At 37.8% G+C, this 19,200-nt stretch overlaps 1 protein-coding gene across 1 annotated transcript in view; it reads right to left on the bottom strand.

The window, feature by feature from the left end:
• LOC119882832 (spectrin beta chain, non-erythrocytic 4-like) overlaps positions 1–19,200 on the bottom strand; it is an 87,707-nt gene that overhangs the window by 65,127 nt on the left and 3,380 nt on the right. The window contains exons 2-4 of the mRNA XM_038693118.1: positions 6,822–6,979; positions 6,230–6,381; positions 5,392–5,565 (exon numbers count right to left, since the gene is read on the bottom strand). Coding sequence (XP_038549046.1) covers positions 5,392–5,565; positions 6,230–6,381; positions 6,822–6,966 — 471 coding nt within the window. The 5' untranslated portion in view covers positions 6,967–6,979. The remainder of the gene's footprint in view (positions 1–5,391; positions 5,566–6,229; positions 6,382–6,821; positions 6,980–19,200) is intronic.

Raw genomic sequence — 19,200 nt, 5'->3', positions numbered from 1 at the left:
AACAATTCCTACAATGGAGGGGGAAAAATATTGTACATGTGCACTACTTTCTGCTAACAATCCCACAATGCAATGCATTGCATCTTATAGTTGTGCAACATTACACCTTTCATTGATTATGCTAAAAATTATGATTGTTTTAATGTCCAGAATCTCAATTTATCTCTGACAGCTAATGTCTATTATATAGGGAGCAGTGAATGAGTCAATGAAGGAGTGAGTGACAGAGGCTGTCTGGCTAACATTTGTAAGCTAGCTAGCAAAGTTAGCTTACTTATTAGCTACCTGTCATGCTCCAATCTCAAGTCAGATAATTTTTCTATTTATGATATGGCTATAACTATGCAGCTTAATAGATCATAAGCAGTGATTAGATCGTGATTAAAATGTTAAAAGTAAGCATGTTTAAGATTTGTCTAACTCTGACAAAGTTTGGCAGTGTTACCACCTGTCACATTAAGTCCTACCCACAAAGGCTCTGAATGGCTCAGGTGTTTCTCCAACCATGGAAACAGCCATGAGAGCAACACCAGACTTATTGCTGTACTGAGATTTGGGTGGCAACTCGGAGGTCAGAGGTCTGGAACCAGTCTAGAGCAAAGGTCAAAGTGACATTACCATGAGAGTATTCCTGAACCCTCAAATGAACACACAGCGAGAGAGAATTAAAAGTAAAAACAGACAAGAGCAATAAGAGCTGAGGATTTCAGTGCAAGGAAGTGCAGGGCCATTACAACGCCTGATGATAGGTGACAGTGACAGCTATTCAACCAATCCCATCACAGTGACATGATCCAAGGTAATTGGGGACATGACACCCTGGAATCAGCTGCTACCCATGTTGTTAGCCACAAAATTGTGCACACGTACACAAACACAGTCTTGCATGTAAAAACACACACACAAATAAAATGCATGAACAGGCACGAAAAAGATGAACACAAGTGCTCACAATCACCAGAGATCAGATGAGGTTTGGGATTACACTAAAATCATTTGTCTGTCTCTTTATCCTGATAGAATATCACACGTGGAAACTAGCACTAGATGTAATTTCAGCATAAGAGACATCGTATTTGGAGTTACTGCGGTCTAACTGTTATAAAGTGTGGCAACAATCTCATTTATAATATTCAGTCTAGCTCGCTAACCGTTTCATTATCAATATATTTAACTGTGCTCACATTGCTGAGCCTCTCCGGTGAAAGATAAACAAATATATTAGCTATTGAAAAGCGGCAGGCGAGCTAACGCCGATGTATCACGTCGGCTAAATGCAGTCAATGTAACGTTATCATGTAACAAGCATGGATTAGTTCAACATCAAGCAGATAAAAACATTACTGTAACGTTGCAGTGGGAGTTTACTTGAGTTTACAGCACTTTGAATGAAGCTCATGAACGGATTTTGCTCACTTATGAGTTCGAGCACATGTATGAGCACATGCCTGGTTGCAATCTAAAAACCGTGCCCCTAGTGGCTGCTGAAAACTACATAATACCCCTTTAACTGGTCACAGCTTCACAAGTTAGAAGTGCTGCATCTCTACAGGCTGGTAACTTGTAAATAATGAGTATTTGTTATTACATTTGACATACAGATGGATTGAATTACTGATTGAATGATTAATGAGAAAATTCCACAAATAATGAGTACATTAATCGTTAAAAACTACCAGTTAGCCGTCTGCGGTAACTCCATTGTTACCCAATAAGAAAAAACATTTTGATGCATAAGACAATGTGCCAGATAAACCCACCGGGAATGTATAAAATATTAGGAACATCTCACCAATATTGAATACACAATCTACATCTTAACCATAACCCAAGAGCGCAATATGATTCAGTAAAAATATGAATTTACATATCTTGTCAAATATACAGTGAAGCTACATCAATGTGTCTCGATTCAGACTCATTATAAACGGCAAGAGAGTTGGCAGTTTGTTAGGTAAGCAAATGCACATACACACACTGCAAACAACACAAGGACACCTAGCCAACCATATACAACACTATAAATGAAGTCACTGCAAATAATAACAGTGTGTTATTATTTGTGTATGGTTCTGTAAATACATTAGGATTACCTCTTCCTTTTCCTGTCAATCCTTTCCCATCTTTCCTCCCTCTCTTTCTCTCTGTCCCTCCCTCTCTCTCTCCCACTCTTTCTGCCTGTGAGCAGTTACTGCAGTGGTTTGGCCCTACCTGCTGACTGGACAAAGCAAACTCTCACTTTCACCACAGAGGAAGGGAGGAACAGGGAAAAGAGGTGGAGATGAAGGGAGACAAGCGCAAGACGGAAAGATAACTGGAAGCCGACCGGACAACATTAACCTCAGCCAACCCTATACAATTTATCCTTCTGACATTAGCACTTAAATGTTTGATTAAATTAAGTTACTGATTTTATAAACACGCCTTCAGATTTGGAATCAAGCCTCACACTCTGTTAGTACCATAGTTATGGCCAAAGAAGACCCCAGTTGTGTAATGGCAAAAATCCCCGGCCTGGACCACTTCCAAACTGTAAAATCAACTGTTTATTGGCCTAAAGCTGATGCGTCTACAAAATCTACTGTGTAATTTAAACAGTAATGTGTTCCATAAGCAGCCAGGTCTGCTTATGCAAACTGAGAACATGACCAAAACCATTGTGGTTCAATATTCAAGCAATGCAATTATTACACTATCTCCACATTAGTTGCATTTATAGAGATGACTGACTTGCATAATAGCTGCCATTGCCAGTTTGAAACATAACCAAAATATATCTGATTAATAAATCTAATTTTATTGGAATTTCTTTGCAGTGCAGCTTGGTGTTTGTCATTTTTTAAATGTATTCATAATAATTTAATGGCTTTTCTCATTTCAGACCCCAAAATTAAATCTTTCTCCATGGTCCGTTGATACTGTGTGTATTTTGTTTTCATTTCTGTTTTGTCTCCTTACCTGCAAATGTCTTTTTGCCAGGTTTCCGTTTTAAACAACTAATTCTAAATAATGTTATTATTATAATTATTATAACCTTTATTTAACCAGGACGTCTCACTGAGATTAAAAATCTCTTTTACCAGAGAGTCCTGGCCAAAACAGGCAGCAGCACAATTAAACCTTAACATAAATAAAACCTGTGTAATAGTTAATAATAACAAATAATGGCAAATAAAGCAGGTGTGAGAAAAGACGTGTAAACCAAAAATCTGAATTTTATTTTAACCTTTGCAAATCCTCAGAAATCTGACCACTGATGGTGAACACTGCCTGAAGGTCACAATTTATATACCACCACATCACTGCTTGTTTCACATAAGCTGACCATCCTTTCCCTTTGTCCTCACTTATTTCATAATTACTCTCTCTCTATTACACACACACACACACACACACACACACACACACACACACACACCCACACACACTCCTGAACACCAGTCTTTTGCATTGCTCTCCTTTCTCATCGCATGCAAAATTGAAGAGGCCATCGACTGGTGGCTCTTGGGAGCAGGTGAGCGGGACGACAACAAATCTCACAGCTAATGGTTGCAAAGCTAGTAGTCAGATAAGACTACTGTAGTCTAAAATGTACAGGTAAAGCTGCTTAGCTAGACTCAAATCACAACAAAATACAAAACAGGCATCGACTGAATGAACTGCTGCTTTCATAAGCATCACTGTACTACAGCTATTAAATAATTTTGTGTGGCAACAATGAGAAACTAAATCTAAACTGTGTTTGTTTCTACACAGTCTACTGAACTGATTACCTGACTTACTAACTTACTTACTTTCATATAATACTATTTAGGGAAATGTAGTTAGGCCAAAAAAAACCCTCAAAGTATGATTTAAAAAGATTATCACACCTTGCATAAAAAACAGACCACACACTCTGACTTGCACACTTACATGTCAATGATGTCCATGAACTAAAAACATTAACACTAAAATTATGAATCCAGTTAGCCATATTGCACACACTACTTCATCCTCACTAGCCTGGCTTTCAGAGGGTCACTCGACAGTCTCCTAGCAGTTAAATGTGCTCTGTGGTAGGTAGCCAAGCCTTGCATGACAATACTGAGTCCCAGGAGACAGCTACTAGGCAACTGTGCGCTGTGAATGTTACAGAAGGGTCTGAATAATGCTAAACAAGCATTGTTTTGCCAAAGTCACACTGTAGCACTGAAGCGGAATAAAGAGGAGCTGTGGGCTTCTGCTGTACTTACATGGCAGGACCTGTTCCTGTATCATGCTATGGTCTGGAAACCGTTGCATGTGTGTGTGTCTGCATGACAGGACGTGAGTATTCAGGTGTGTGTGACTAGATAGATATACTAACAGACTGACAGAGTGTGTATGTAAGAGAGCAAGTGCAATGTGTGTGTGTGTGTGTGTGTGTGTGTGTGTGTGTGTGTCCTTGTTGAAGAGCAGACTGGAAGGCGACTGCTACCTCTAGCCCTAAGTCACATTCAGGCTTTAGCCACCAAACGTTGCTGTTGATGTCGCACGCTGATGATGCGGCAGCTGTGACATCCTCCCCCAAACAGAACCGCTGGCAGCTCATCCTAAATGAAGCCACTGCTGATTACAGCATCCTTGTGCTTCAGGAAGTAGCATGACAACATGGGCCAGCATCTCAGTGCACTAACAGAGAAGCTCAGATTTAAGCCTTGGGATCCCACGGGAAGAATCAAATATTTGAAAGTTAGTCAATTATTTAGCATTTTGTCTAGTGAACTTTCATTAGCTGGAAACCCCCGTGTGATACAGCTGATATCAGACCACTGTCTTAACTAAACAAGACAAGATAAGACATGGTCAGATTCAGCAATTTTTTTTGAGGATCAGTTTTAAATACTGCAAGGATTAATGCAACAACCAGCCACAGTGAGTTATTGGATTAAGAGCTGCAGGTAACAGCCTGCACACCTCAGACTTCTCAGTACTGTCGATGCGTCTTTGAGAAGTTCCCACATAGCAATTGGCGAGCGCCGATTGATTGTTGATTTGCCCCCGATCACAGCTCGACGGTCGGCAAGCTCCTGTATAAATCCTGTAGCGTGAACTAGACTTTAAGTAACCAACTTTACTGTGTCCTATGTGAAAAACTAGGAACACTGTGCGCAACATGACATCAGACTGCAGTTGCAGTTATATTTGATTGACTATGACAATGTGAGTTTGTTTGGTTGCAGAAACGCCAGCTCCTCTTCTGTTGTGTTTCTGACAAAGTAGCTTCTCGAGGACTGCTGTAGTAAACTAAATTAAATATTTAACCCTTGACTCTACCAGATGTAACACTTCAAGTAACATCTCCCAAACTTGGCCACTATGATAAAATGCTGTTTTAAAATGAGTTGTTTTAGATGTGTTTGTCTTTACCTGAAAGCGTAGGATGATGGTCCAGATAAGGCCCAGGGTGAGGCGGTGGTTTCCATCCACAATGTCATGGGAACCAACATTTTCAAGGTGAACCCTCTGTTCTTTAAGAAACTGGAGAGCTTTGTCAACGTTCTCCAGGCAGTGGATCCGCATACGACCCCGTGTAGGCCTCGGCTGGGGTAAAACAGATGGATTAATTACTACTTTTGATAGTTAAGCCCTTATTATTAAAGTAGGACATGCAGCATCAATGTAGCATTAACATATTGCCATGAACAAAGATAACTTTTGCAAAAAGCATATGCAGCCATCAGTTTGGATTTTACTTCAAATTTACTTTTAAAAAAAAGAGTCAAAACAGGAGTAGAGCTTAAGCTTTAAGAATTTATGAAAACAGTAGACAGAATGAATGTTTGAGGACAAATAATTTATCCTCCTCAGTGAAGTAAAGTAATGGCAGTAAGAACATCCAGTTCCACTCTATACACTACTGTAGAAAGCTGCACTCCACAGAAATTATTTCCACAGAAAACCAGTTCCAGTTTACACTTACTGTAGGTTAAGTAACACAAAAAATCTGTAATTAACAAAAGATTATAAAATAACTGTAACATACAAACTTTTACGGTGAAACAGTGGCTAATGTAATATTTGCAAAAATGAACTACAGGCTGTGTAGTGAAGTAGCTAGGTAACACAGCTAATTTCTTAATAATGTATTGATGTACAGTAAGGCTGCATAAAGCACCTTTAACACTCCTATGATCGATCAATTAATATAGACTACAATTACCCCATTATAATTGCATAATTTGCCATTATGAGCATGTATTCCTACCAGCAACTCTCCACTGAGGACCTCCAGAAGTCTAGTGAGCATGTATCCATCCTTCAGGTCGTTGTAGAGGTCAGATATGCGACAGGACACTCTGGCCAGATGGGAGTTTACCCACTTGGTAAAAGTCTTCTTCTGCACCGCATCTCGTTCATCTGCGGGAAATGAAACAATTAGCTTTACGTCAATGGGAAAGGGAAGAACAATCTAAGTCCTGGTGAAAAACATTGCTTTCTTTTGATTGGGATAGTTAAGATAATACTGAATAGCATTAGCTAACATAGACATCAAATTGTGCCTTCAGCCTTCTTATCTTCTGAGATGCTTTACCTGATGAGACTTTTCAAAATATGAGATCTGAATTCTGTGTAAATATTAGTTGGTGTGGCAACCAACTAAAAATATTGTTCTTTTGTGATTTTTGACCTGTACTGATTGTCTAAAAAGCAAACCTTAGTCATGATAAAACATTTTTAAAATTAAATTCAAAAAACCAAAGAATCAATACCACATACTTAATGTAGGTGTATTTATACACCCACTGATACAGGCTGGATGTGAGTAAGCATGTGTTTTGGTCTGTGTGATTTCTGACCTGCCAGGGCCTTGATGCGAGAACACTCAAACAGCTTGGAGCTGGTACACTCCGTCTCCCAGAACCCCGAGCCGATTGGTCGATTGTTGTTGTTGAGCTGGCGCTGGGCTTCCGCGTTGTCCAGGTCTGGGGAGGCATTAGCCATCGCGCCCGACGCCCTGCAACACACACACATAAATTAATGATATATCTTTACTGGCACGCAATTTATAGACATAAGACACACATGCACATGTATGTAAAGGACAGCGAGAAAGGTGGCGAGGACAGGTGCCATTGCTGCTTTTGTGTTCTTGTCCTATGTAACCATTAAACACATCCCCACAGGCGAAAGGCAGTTCACACATCTAATTAAACTCTGACTGACTTCACACAACTCATCTGACACCTTTAAGCCCCTATTTCACCACACAGGTTCACTGAAACAAATTCAGATTCATGATTCACATGGGGGAAAATATGAAACAGGCGCCGCAAAATTCCCAATTTAATTAGGAGTGTTTAAAGTGCACAAATAATCTTGCAGCAGAAACCTATGGAGTCCATAAATAACAGCACCCTCCCATTCATGATTGATGCAGCACCTGTCCTTGGCATCAGAGCATTTTACAAAAGAGAAGCTCAAAATAAAATCTCTGATGATTCAAAGGATGGTGGGAGACGGAGAGTAAAATTTTTTTTTCTCTCTCATCTCGCCTGTCTCTGACATTGACAGCTTAAAACCAGAGGATAAAAATAACTTCTAAACTTACCAAGAAATCACACAGTACGGGTTGAGAGGCAAGAAGTGGAAATGTTCAAGATGATAACAAAAATACTTCCAATCAGTTCAATTTTCTGATATTCATCAGTTTTAGCCGCTTTCATTTGAAGAGCTGATTGAACAGTTTGATATCCATATCAGATTTCTTTCATATTAACAAAAAGCACTGGATATTCACCTGAACAAAGAATCCTGCTAATCTAAAAGTAGCTATTCAGTGGACAACGTGGGTAAAACTCCTAAAAAATAATGTGTGCCATTACTTTAACTTTAACCCTCTCATGCATGAATTATTAAAAATATTATCTAGATTTTTTAAAGATTGATATTATTACTCAGATTCTTATTTTCAAAATTCTGTTTTGTTTTTAAATTATTTAACAGTCCACGTCTGTAGACACCATGCAACAAAGAAGAAAATGCCACACCTGTAAGTATGGAATAGTATGTTTTTATGTCATGTTATGCTCAATAGTTGAAAATTAACAATAAAAAGAAAATTTTAGGAACAAATAGAGGAAAAACACCCACAGGGGTATTGATTGCTGTACTGAAAGCCAGTAGCATGTTGTTATCCTTATCTAGCTTAATGTTGAATCATCTCAGTTTTAGCACATCAACATCCAACATGTAACTACATAGTTTATGTTAAAACTAGTTAAAACAGTATGTGAGTATAATACTTACTCTTATTTTGTGGAAAGGCTCCAAAGCAGTCAAAAGTTGCAATTTAATGCTGTAATATGCACATTTGCATTGTTATTAATGATCATATATTTGTTAAATGTCTGTTTTATTATAATATTATACAACTGATCACACAAATTAGAATAGAGAAACTCCCCTATTTACTGGGGAAAATGCCCAAATGTAATTGCTGCAAAATATATTTCCTCATACCATTAACTGAGGACAACCAATGGAAACTCAGAGTGATAAATAATATACTAATTTTCAAATTATTATTAATATTATGATTGTTTGATATTTTAGTAATTGTTTTTAAATCCCACATTTGATACTGTTTTTTTAAAAGTTTTTTTTAAATTTGACTAATTAATTCTTTTTTTGGCTATTAATATACACTGACACACACATTTATTTTTTAATATATTATTATAATAACACGCATGCACATTACTGTGACATTACTTAGTTCATTTTAATTTTTGATATATATATTTTTAACACACACACACACACACACACACACACACACACACATGCTTATTATTTTATTTATTTATTTTCATTTTCTAACACACACACACACACACACACACACACACTTACACTTATTGTTTTATTTATTTACTTTTATTTTTAATATCTATTTTTATGGAATCTTTATATTTTATATATTTTTAAATTATTATTATTTTATTTTTATTAACACATACGAACACAACTTTTCTGTTTTATTTCCTTATTTAATGAAATGTATAAAATGAATTGTCCTTGTAGCTCTGGCAATATTGTTGCTATACATTCATGCCAATAAAGGTAATTTGAATTTGAATTTAAACTAGCTGGTTACAGAAATCAAACTTAATGCAATGTGACTCCACTGTTGCATGACGTCCACATACGTGTACAGTTGGTTTTTGGTGTATAAAAACTATATTTTACTCTAAATTTATTAACATGTTTTAAAAAACATAAACCTGTTAATAATACTTTACTGTACTTTTAAAAAGAATTTTTTTACCTTGAGTAACCACTGTTGCACAATGTTGCTATCAATCAACTGACACTGCCCTCAAATGACTTGGAGAACATAACCATGATATAGTAACCCAAAATGGAGTTAAAATAACTGTTACAAATGTGGACACCATGCATGAAAGGGATAAGAACCCTCAGTTTTTAGTCTCAAAGTAATTCACAAAACATTTCAGCACTAAAAGTAGCTCCTAATTCAGAGAGAAGTAAGAGGCATGTCAGTGTTTTGTTAAAATACAATGATAATAAACTTTTCTAACAAATCGAAACAATCCAATAACAGCACAGATGACAGTTAGCACTACTTGGACACTGTAAGAATTCAGCTTGCAGCGCTGATTCAAGCAAAAATGCGTTATTTAGACCCCAATTTGACAGTTCATTATGCACATTTCATAATAAATGCAATAAATAAATAGTGTAAATTAATAGCATATATAAATGCAGGCGATTTCATGGCCATCACTGTAAAATGATCACATCAATTGTTATTTTGGCAGCTGGACAAACCATCATATGCTGATGGTTTTTTATTGCCAGAGATACAATGTATTTAAGTCAATACTTCTCATTTCATGTACGTAAGACAAGAGACTTTCTGAATACGGCCCTTGGTGTAAACAATATGCTTCAGGCACTGCACACTTGTGTTTGAGGTATCCAAAAATTCAGAGCAGACATAAAAATCAGCAGACTGGGTAGAAATTTAAACTCCTTGTCCTCTCGTGCTAGAAAAACTTGGCAGTTAACAAATATGAACTGTGTTTTTAGTAGACTCCTAGGCAGATTTTTTACTAATTTTCTCTGACTATAGCTAAAAGAAACTATGTGTCTGTATAAGCATTTTACACTTCCTTCCTGAAATTACACCAATCCCTTTAAAAAATTTATTTATAATGTTTGTTTTGTCTAGTCAGTGTATGTCATGTAAACTGAGCAGTGTATTTAGTCACACGTTTTAGGAGGAATGTAAGTGTTTTGAACATAAATATGGACAGCGAAAAGGTGGATTATGCTGCAGGAGGGTTTTTATTCCCACTGTGCAAACTCATCACTGTCATATTAGTTATCTGTTCCTCCCCCATTTTTCTTTGTGTTACACATGTGATGGATAGAAAATACATGCAATGGTTTCTCCTGGTAAAGAGCAGATGTGCCCACAGGACATAAAATATGCCATTTGGTGCTCTTCTCCAAAGCTGCTTACAAAGTAAAAATACATGTTTGTATGCGTGTTGTGTGCTTATATTGCAGGTTTACGTTCATTAAAACTAGATCCAAGGATTTTTATTATTATTATTATTATTATGTTTGATTGATTAATTGGGATTAAAAGATTAAAAGTGAAAGTGTGTTTGAGGCTGCTGTGCCAGGTTTAGGGTTTTCTCTTTCTTATTCTCTGCCTCAACCTTTTTGCTGTAAATCTCTGTGAAGCTCTTTGTCTTCCTGTCATCCCACCCCTTTTCTGGACTCTCCCTCCCTCTCCGCTGCAACAAAAGTCCAAGCTCACAGATGCCACTATACCTAAACCACTAAAGAACAACATAGCCATATCGAGTAAATGTCAGCGTGCCCCGCATGACAAAGAGAGGAGGGGTAGTTGTACATGCACTTAGCCATTCTCCCTGGAGAGAATAACAGCAAAACATTACAGTGCTTTGTATCTGGTGATGAAGCAGATAGAGGAGTGCACAAAAAAACAACAGAAATGAAACCTACAGCTCAGTTTTATTTATAGGCCAACTGAATAAATATAATGAAAACCAGAGCTTGTTTGCAGCTATATAAAAGGTGCTATTACCTTCTGTGCCATTCAGTCAAGGAAGCAAATACTTTTTTACAAAAAAACTATAATGTAATTAGTTCGACCAATTGGGGAACAGGAAGTGCAGGCCTGGCTGTGTGTCCAGCGTAAATGCACGAGAATAGTGGAGAGATGGGGAGAAAGTGTTTCAGTATAGTGTATGTTGTAGTATATAGAAGTGTTAGTTTAGTATAGTTTTCTTTAAGATGTATAGTAAAGTGTAATGGTAACTGAGCGTCCTGGATTTGCCTAACTGTATAAACTTAATAAAAAAAACAATAAACATTAAATTATTTAGAACATTTTGTTGTAACAAAACACACAAAATAAAACTCTTCCCTACCTCCCTCTCCCCCTCCAAACAAAGAAGAATTCAGTCTCACTCAATTGTCCCTCCTTGTTGCATGACAAGATGGTGGTGAAGATAACACAAAAGGGATTTATTCATTTTGTATTGTGCATAACTCCAAGATGAGACCAAATTTTTCTATGAATATCAGTTTGTGAGCCACGACAAAAGGCCAAAATGTGGCAATTGACTCTGTAAACCATGTTTTTAGCCTATAGCTGATTGCTGGAATTGCCTTTGGCTATGTCGTAACGCGTATTGTAAAAGCTTAAAGTCTCAAGTTAACAACAGGCTCAGTCAATAAAATTTTAAAAAAATTGTGAATCACCACAAATACAAGAGGTCCTTCAGCATACAGTCATTGGTGTACACAAAAAATGTAAGGCACACACACACACACACACACACACACGACCAAAAGCATGATCCTGCGGTTGTTTCACCTGACGAAGATAATTGTAAAAATCTAATTTTGAGTGCAGGACTTTTACTTATAGAAGAGTAGTTTTATATTTATCATTCCTACTGACTGGAAGCATGCACTGGCTGTCTGTGTTAAGATCATTACATTAGTTTATCTGCTACAGTTTGTGTCAGTAGATCTGCATGGTAACTTCTTCTGTGTTTGATTACTTCCTGCATGATTGTTGAATGTTGAATGCAAACTGGGACATTTCCTCTTAAACGTCACTAAATCATTGTCTGCTCTCCAACTCCCTTGCATCTGTGCTGATTAGCTCAACGTGATTTGGTCTATTTTGTGTCAGATGAGTGGCAGCTGATGGTGTGATCTCAGATGTTGCAAATGAGCTAGCCCCATGTTTAACCTCCCTAAATCCCTGTACATTTTTCGCCCACATCCCCCGTGCGGCAAAATTCATTCATTCGCCAGCATTTCCTCTCAGAGAGTAAGAGCGTAGATCAAGGTTGGTTGCACACAGTAGACTGAACTGACATATATCTACAAACCATGGAGCTAGCAAAGGTTCACACACACACACACACACACACTCCTCTGCTACAGATAGGTGGAATCACAGGAGAATAAAACAAAGGAAGCTAATCTGAGAAAGCTTTAGTGTTATTTTTCACCATGTTGTCCCTTAAATACATGACAATATTGCTGTCTCGGCTATTAAATGACTGTACTGATATATTTCAACAAAATGAAATATATATTAAAACCCACTTTGGATAACAGAGGAAAAACAGTAGCTGTATGACAACAGCAAGTCTACATCAGTCAAACTGTTATGTCAGTCAAAATACTGTGTGTGTGTGTGTGTGTGTGTCCTCTGTTCTCCTTGCCGTGATCCTTGCCTAACCTAAGCCACCTGGTGTCTTTCAATCAATCAGACTTGCAGTTTGCAGGGCTGCTCTGATGTGTATTTGTGTATGTGCGCATGTGTGTGTGGGTTATTACCTTTATTCTAATAGTCAGACTCAGCTGTTGAAGAATCAGCCAGCCCCAGGCAAGAGAGTCGAGACTGTGTCTGACAATAACACACACACACACACACACACCACACACACACACACACACTTCTGGCTATCCATTTTCTGCTCTATAAGTAACAGCAGCAGTGAGACCCTTCATGATTTGCCTCCAGAGACTGAACAAAGCCTGCAGGAAATCTCAGAAGGTGGAAATAAACACAAAGAAAAAAGTGACCACGCATTGAACTTAGAGTGATTTTATTAATCAATCATGAGCCACAGAAGAAATTAAACATTAGTTTTCAAACGAAATATAAAATACCATGTGATGAGTACAATGAACTTTATGTGTAGAATCTGTGGAGTACTGAGTTGCATATCTGATGCATATCTCTGAGACTAACTAAGTCAGTGGTAAAACCCCAAACTTCTGTCTAGAAAAGCAAAGATGTCAAGGTTCAAAAACTTATTCTAATGCATCTTTGTGAAGAACAACATACTTTTTAAATGAGAAAATATAAAGGAGCATACTAAAGAGGTACAAATTCAAGATCACATGTTTTCCCTTAAACGCAGCACACCAGAAAGCTGGCATCCAACATGTAGGTAGGCAATATAGGTAAATTCCATGTTATTATTTCACTATGTTCAAACAAAAATCAATGTTCCTGCACGGATCTATATCATTTGTGATTCTTAACTGCTACAATGATAGAAGCAAACCATAAATGGTCTGATATGATAATGAATCGTCATCTGCTAATGTCATCGTTTATTTAATATTTTATTTTTAATTTATTAAAAAGCTCAGGCAAATGCTTTTTGCGCTTCAGTGAGTCAGATATAGAATATGTATGGCTGGCACTTCATGTTGTCCACGTATCAGAGCAGCTGCAACCTAAACAACAACAGCTTTGAATATAATAATAATAATAATTTATTCATATAGCATTAGTGGGGATTTATTATCCCTTCAAAAAACTGCAGGCAAAAATTACTTCCATATAGGTTGCAAACAAGACTAGAAACATATCTGTCTTGATTAGTGTCAAAAACAAAGTGCTGAGTAATGCTGCTGTTTATGGGAAGATGAACAGTAATCAACACCTGAAACCACAAAGCATCACTAAAATGATGGGAAGTGATGGGAGTAAATCTGCTGCTGAATGCTTTCATTCACCTCAGCCCATTTATCCTGCTCATAAATACAGTATACTTGTTGTCTTCACTGAATGTGTAAATATTGTTCATTAAAATTCACAACAGATCATCTGCTGATTCATGAAACTGATATCAATCTAATCTCTAAGACTATCTTTGTGGTATTTAAAGGAAAAAAGATAATAAGATAATCTTACCGCTAAACAATACTTTGTCAAACACTAAACCTGGAGCAGGAAACTAGAGGAAACACTAGGATGAACACAGGATCAGGATAAAGGTTGTTTCTGGATCTCTGCTTTCCCAATCTGGAAAGGGATCTAGTTCTGGTTCTGAGGTGTGTCTTGTTGGACTCCACGGGGTTAGAGGGTTCATGTGTTTCAGTCAGTCCAGGATACAGAGTCTGCTGTTTCAACACTGAAGGATCAAATGTTTAAACAGTGGTAGCCTCTCTGATCTCTCCATGGAGCCGGTAGAAAGAGCAGGGATCTCCTCTGTGTGTGTCCTGTCTGGTAGGTCTTTACAGCAAAAAAAATCCTTTCATGCTCAATAAGAGATATTAAATGATGGATTAAATGATCAAGTCGATCAAGAAAATTAATCAGCTACCATTTTGATCATTCATCAAGCAGAAATGTTAAACATACTCTGGTTCCAGGTTCTCAAATGTTTAGGATTTGCTGGATTTCGTTGTGTTTTGGCCTGTTCATCGAACAAAACAAGCAATTCGAATAACCTGGGAATCTATAATTTTATATGTATATTAACATTTTATAGACAAAACAGATATTAGATATTATAGATTGAAAAAATAATCAGCAGATTAAGCAATCGTTAGTTGCAGCCCTGAAAGAGATGATGAAGAGCGAAACTTCAGACTCGTCATGGCACACCCACACTTTTTGATCTAACTCTAACAATCTAACTCTAGTAAAGACAGGACAGCCATAAAGAGCCTTCTCATCTCTCACTTTTAGGACAGAATCTAGATCACTCCTGGTGGACCTGAAACCTAACCTCACCTTGGTTTATAGGACAGCATCTAAAAAGAAATGTTCTATATTCAGAGTGGCCATCTTTGTTTTCCCCCCAGGTGGTTTGAGTGTGTTTTGTGTGAGTCTACTTCAGCTCTGTCACTGCTATTTCAACTGTTGTTCTCTTTACTTTGAAGTTTCATAATGCAGACTCTTACCTGTCTGGTTTAGTGACACAGTTGGAAGCCAAGAGGCTGCAGATCAGCCTTACTGAACTTAAATGACTGTGTTTTCTGATAGATGTGGGAGTATTATTAGTATTATACAGAAATATCTAAAACAGAAGCTTTTGCATTACACAGCATACTTTTCAAGTGGAACTACTGATTGCCATTATACATCAATCTCTCAATTATTTTTTTAGTTTAATTTATTATTTTTTTAGTCTATATACATCAGAAAGTAATGAAAAAGCCCATCACAATATCCTAGAGGACAGAATGAGATCTTTTAAAAAAATTGCTTGTTTTGTTCAAGCAACAGGCCAAAACTCAAAATAATCCATTTACAACAATATGAAACAAGAGAAAAGCAACAAATCCTCTCATTTAAGAGGCAAGAATCAGAGAATATTTGGCATTTGTGCTTGATAAATTCAGATAGACTCATTAATCGATTATCAAAATTATTGCTGATTAATTTTGTACTGATTTACTATTAAATCAATGACCTAGTAGTGTCAGCACTACTGTATATATGTACGTCTGTGTGTTTGCCGAACTGTCACTCAGTGTTATGATTGCCCTCTCTCCCCAGCTATCCTGTCACCATTGGTAACCACAATAAATCAATGTTACACCAATGGTGTAATGAAAGCGTCAGTCCCCCACCTCCCTGCTCTCTCCTTTTATTATCCTTCACACTTTTTCAATTGTCCTCTCCCTCCATTCCCACTCCTCCCTCTGTCCTAACCTCCAGTGATCTCAGTCTGGACCTCCACAACTTGTGTTTTGGCTATTAGCATTTGGCATGATTCCTCCATACCACCAGAGAGTGACAATACTCTAATCTTTTCAGTATAGGGGAATGCCAAACATCAGGTGCCCTTGAAACAAGCACTTAACCCCCAAATGCTGCAGAGAAGCTGTTTAGTCGCCAACACTATTATGTTCAGTGGCCAAAGACTAGTGGTCCTGAGCAGCTAATGGTTTTTGCTCTGTTGGCTTCTTTTGGATAAATATTTATTTAGTTAATATTTTAAGAATTTGCATAGGTGCATTTCCAAATAGGTGCACACTGGAAGAAAAACTGCATTTTTTAAGAATTTAAACCATAAGCCCATCTCAGGTTTTTAGCAGCTACCAAGATTTGAGTAGTGAAAACTGTGTTTTTCTTATGTTGTGCAAACCTCTAGAACTAGTCTGTAAGACGTGTTGTTTGACCACATTAGAAATCAAAACTGTTTCTTGTTGCCTTAAACAGCCACACTGCAAGGCGGAGTAAAATGCCTGCTGTCAGAAAGAGAGGGTGATACAGGATATCGGATAACTATGGTGGAGACTGAAAATGTGCTGAAAACTGTAAAGCCTCTCTAATAATAAGAACAGGGGCAATTAAATGGTGCATATATTAAATCAATCTACCTCACACACTCACGCATTTCTACATCAGATTCCGTGTACCTCCCACTCTATGATGAATTCTACATGATAATGATTTAAGTGACAGTGTCCTTTGTTTGAACGGATTATATTGCAGCACCAATACAAGAATCACCTTATGTATATTACGGACGTCTGACTGGCCATCTCTTTTGGATTGGATTGGTGAGATAAGAGGCTATAGGGAGTGAGAAATACACAGGGTGACGTTATGGAAGAGAGATGTTATAGAGAAACAGAAAGGCTCACATGGAAGAAGAAAAGTGAAAGAGAGAGAATTAGGGAAAAAGAAAGAAATCGAAGGAGCAAGAGAGACAGGAGGGCATATCACCCGAAAGATAAAGAGAGCGAGAGAGAAAGGGAAAGAGAGAGACAGCTGCCAGTGTTAATCAGTCAATGGCAGCAGCTCTGTGTCTCTGTTTCTCTAAAGCTTAATGGGGACCAGACCCTTAGTGTACTTTCCCCTTTTAAACTACACAGCAGTCCTCATCAATATCGTCACATGCAGATCAAAACGTCTGTGGGACATTTATGATGACCTCTGTTATCTACCTGACACGTCATCTGCTTATTGTAAAGAGCATGCTTGGCTTCTTGAATTTCTATTGATTGATCTAATGATCAGGTATCAATTAAATTCACTTTGAAGAGACTGAGGAAAGTCATCTAATTGAGGTTCCCTGATACAAGGAATGAACATGTTGTACATGTTCACAGCTTGTACTTTCTTGTTAAATAATTATTTAAATAATTATTATGTCAAAAATAGTAAAAGATTTCTTCCCCTCCCCCATTTCAAGGTGTATTCTTACCATATATAATTATGAACTATTATGGTAAATTTATCCACCAATGTCACTAAAATCAATGTCTGTAAATACATGGCATCTGTTGACTGATGTTAAACATTAAACAGCAGGGCACAACACGTGAATACTGTGCAGCATCAGCTGCAAAACATGGTGTTGTAGGTGATATCTCAAAGAGGTCATGTTATGCTTTTTGGCCTTTTCTTTCTTTTAATGTGTTATATATATTTTTTGTGCATGTATTAGGTTTGCAAAGTGAAAAAGCCCAAAGTCCAACCTGAAGGGAGTTACCACCTCCCACAAAAAACACTGCTCCTGAACTGCCTGAAAACAGCTCCACTGTAGTCCAGCATTTACTTCCGTAAACTATCCATGTCACTTTGTAACATGCGTCAAAACACTTGCGTAGTGTGGCGCGCCCTCAAAAACAGTGAAGAAGCACACTGAGCCGCTGCACACACAGTGACAAGATGTGCGCCCGCTGCCTCCCCTCACCCTACTTATCAAACGTTAGGCAGTCAATGGGTGTAAAGTTGTTACTGTGATGTAGAGACACAGTTAAAACTTTACGCATGTTACAAATTAATAACTTACAACTCTGATGCTCTTTGTTGCAAAGCTGGATCCAGAACATCTACAGCTGAATCAAAGCTGGTTACCAGCTTGTCAAGACCCGCCCTACTCTCCTTCTGATTGGCCAGTAGTCCTTAACTAGGTACTGCGCATGCGCAACTCCAAACAAAGATCGAATAGAAGTGAGATGCTTCACTTTGTAGCTAAAACAGAGTGGTCAACACACAGCATGAAAAGCGGAGCAATGTGCAGTATGACATAAATATGGTGTTTTTAAAAAAATTAAACCATGTAAACCTGTTCTGGTACAACCCTTACATAAAATTATGATCCTATAAATGAGCATAATATAACCACTTTAAATATGAAACAGATGGTTTTTCACTGGAAATCTTTTACCAAAGTGCTTTAAAACTGAGGTTTTAAAGAGAATAGTACTCATTAAGGGTGGGTGTCACTACGTTCATTAGAGCATTTTGAAATCAACACACTAAAAACATGTTTGATTAGTCATTTGAACATGGACAGATCGGTACAGTCTCGGATGAGTTTCAGAGGGAGGGTTGCAGCTATGAACAAAGCTTGAGTGGTGGAGACAGGAGGTTGGCATTAGAGGAGCAGAGGCTGTGGGAAGGGGTGTGGTGGTGGTGCTGGTTATGGAGGGCTTTGTGAGTGAGGAGAAGGACTTTGAATTGGATCCATTGTGGGACAGGGAGCCAGTGGAGGTTCCAGAGGACAGGGGGTGATGTGGTCCATGACTGATCAGGCGAGCAGCAGAGTTCTGGATATACTGGAGTTAATTTACAACTTTGGATGAGGTGCCGTATAAAAAATGCTGACGCTGTACTTAATTCTGGATGTGATAAAGACATAAATCAAGCAGCAGAAAGGAGAGTGATGAACGGAGAAAAGCAATGTTTTTTAGGTTGAAAAAGGGCAGTTTTGGTGTTTTGATTAATGCGGTGTTCAAAGGAGAGGTTGCTGTCTAAAATGACTCACGGTGGGTTCACACTAGCCTTTTTTAGTCTGGACTCGAACTAGTAGCACGTTTGCTACCAAAATGTCTACTAGCAGGGGACAAACCTGGAAGAAATGTGCTGCCTCCCGGATATTTAGGCTGAAGAGA

Source organism: Micropterus salmoides, unplaced genomic scaffold (genome assembly GCF_014851395.1).
Source record: "Micropterus salmoides isolate LMB-PRFRI ecotype aquatic unplaced genomic scaffold, ASM1485139v1 Ms_hic_scaffold_3, whole genome shotgun sequence".
NCBI lineage: Eukaryota > Metazoa > Chordata > Actinopteri > Centrarchiformes > Centrarchidae > Micropterus > Micropterus salmoides.
This window is presented reverse-complemented; position numbering and strand designations above follow the sequence as displayed.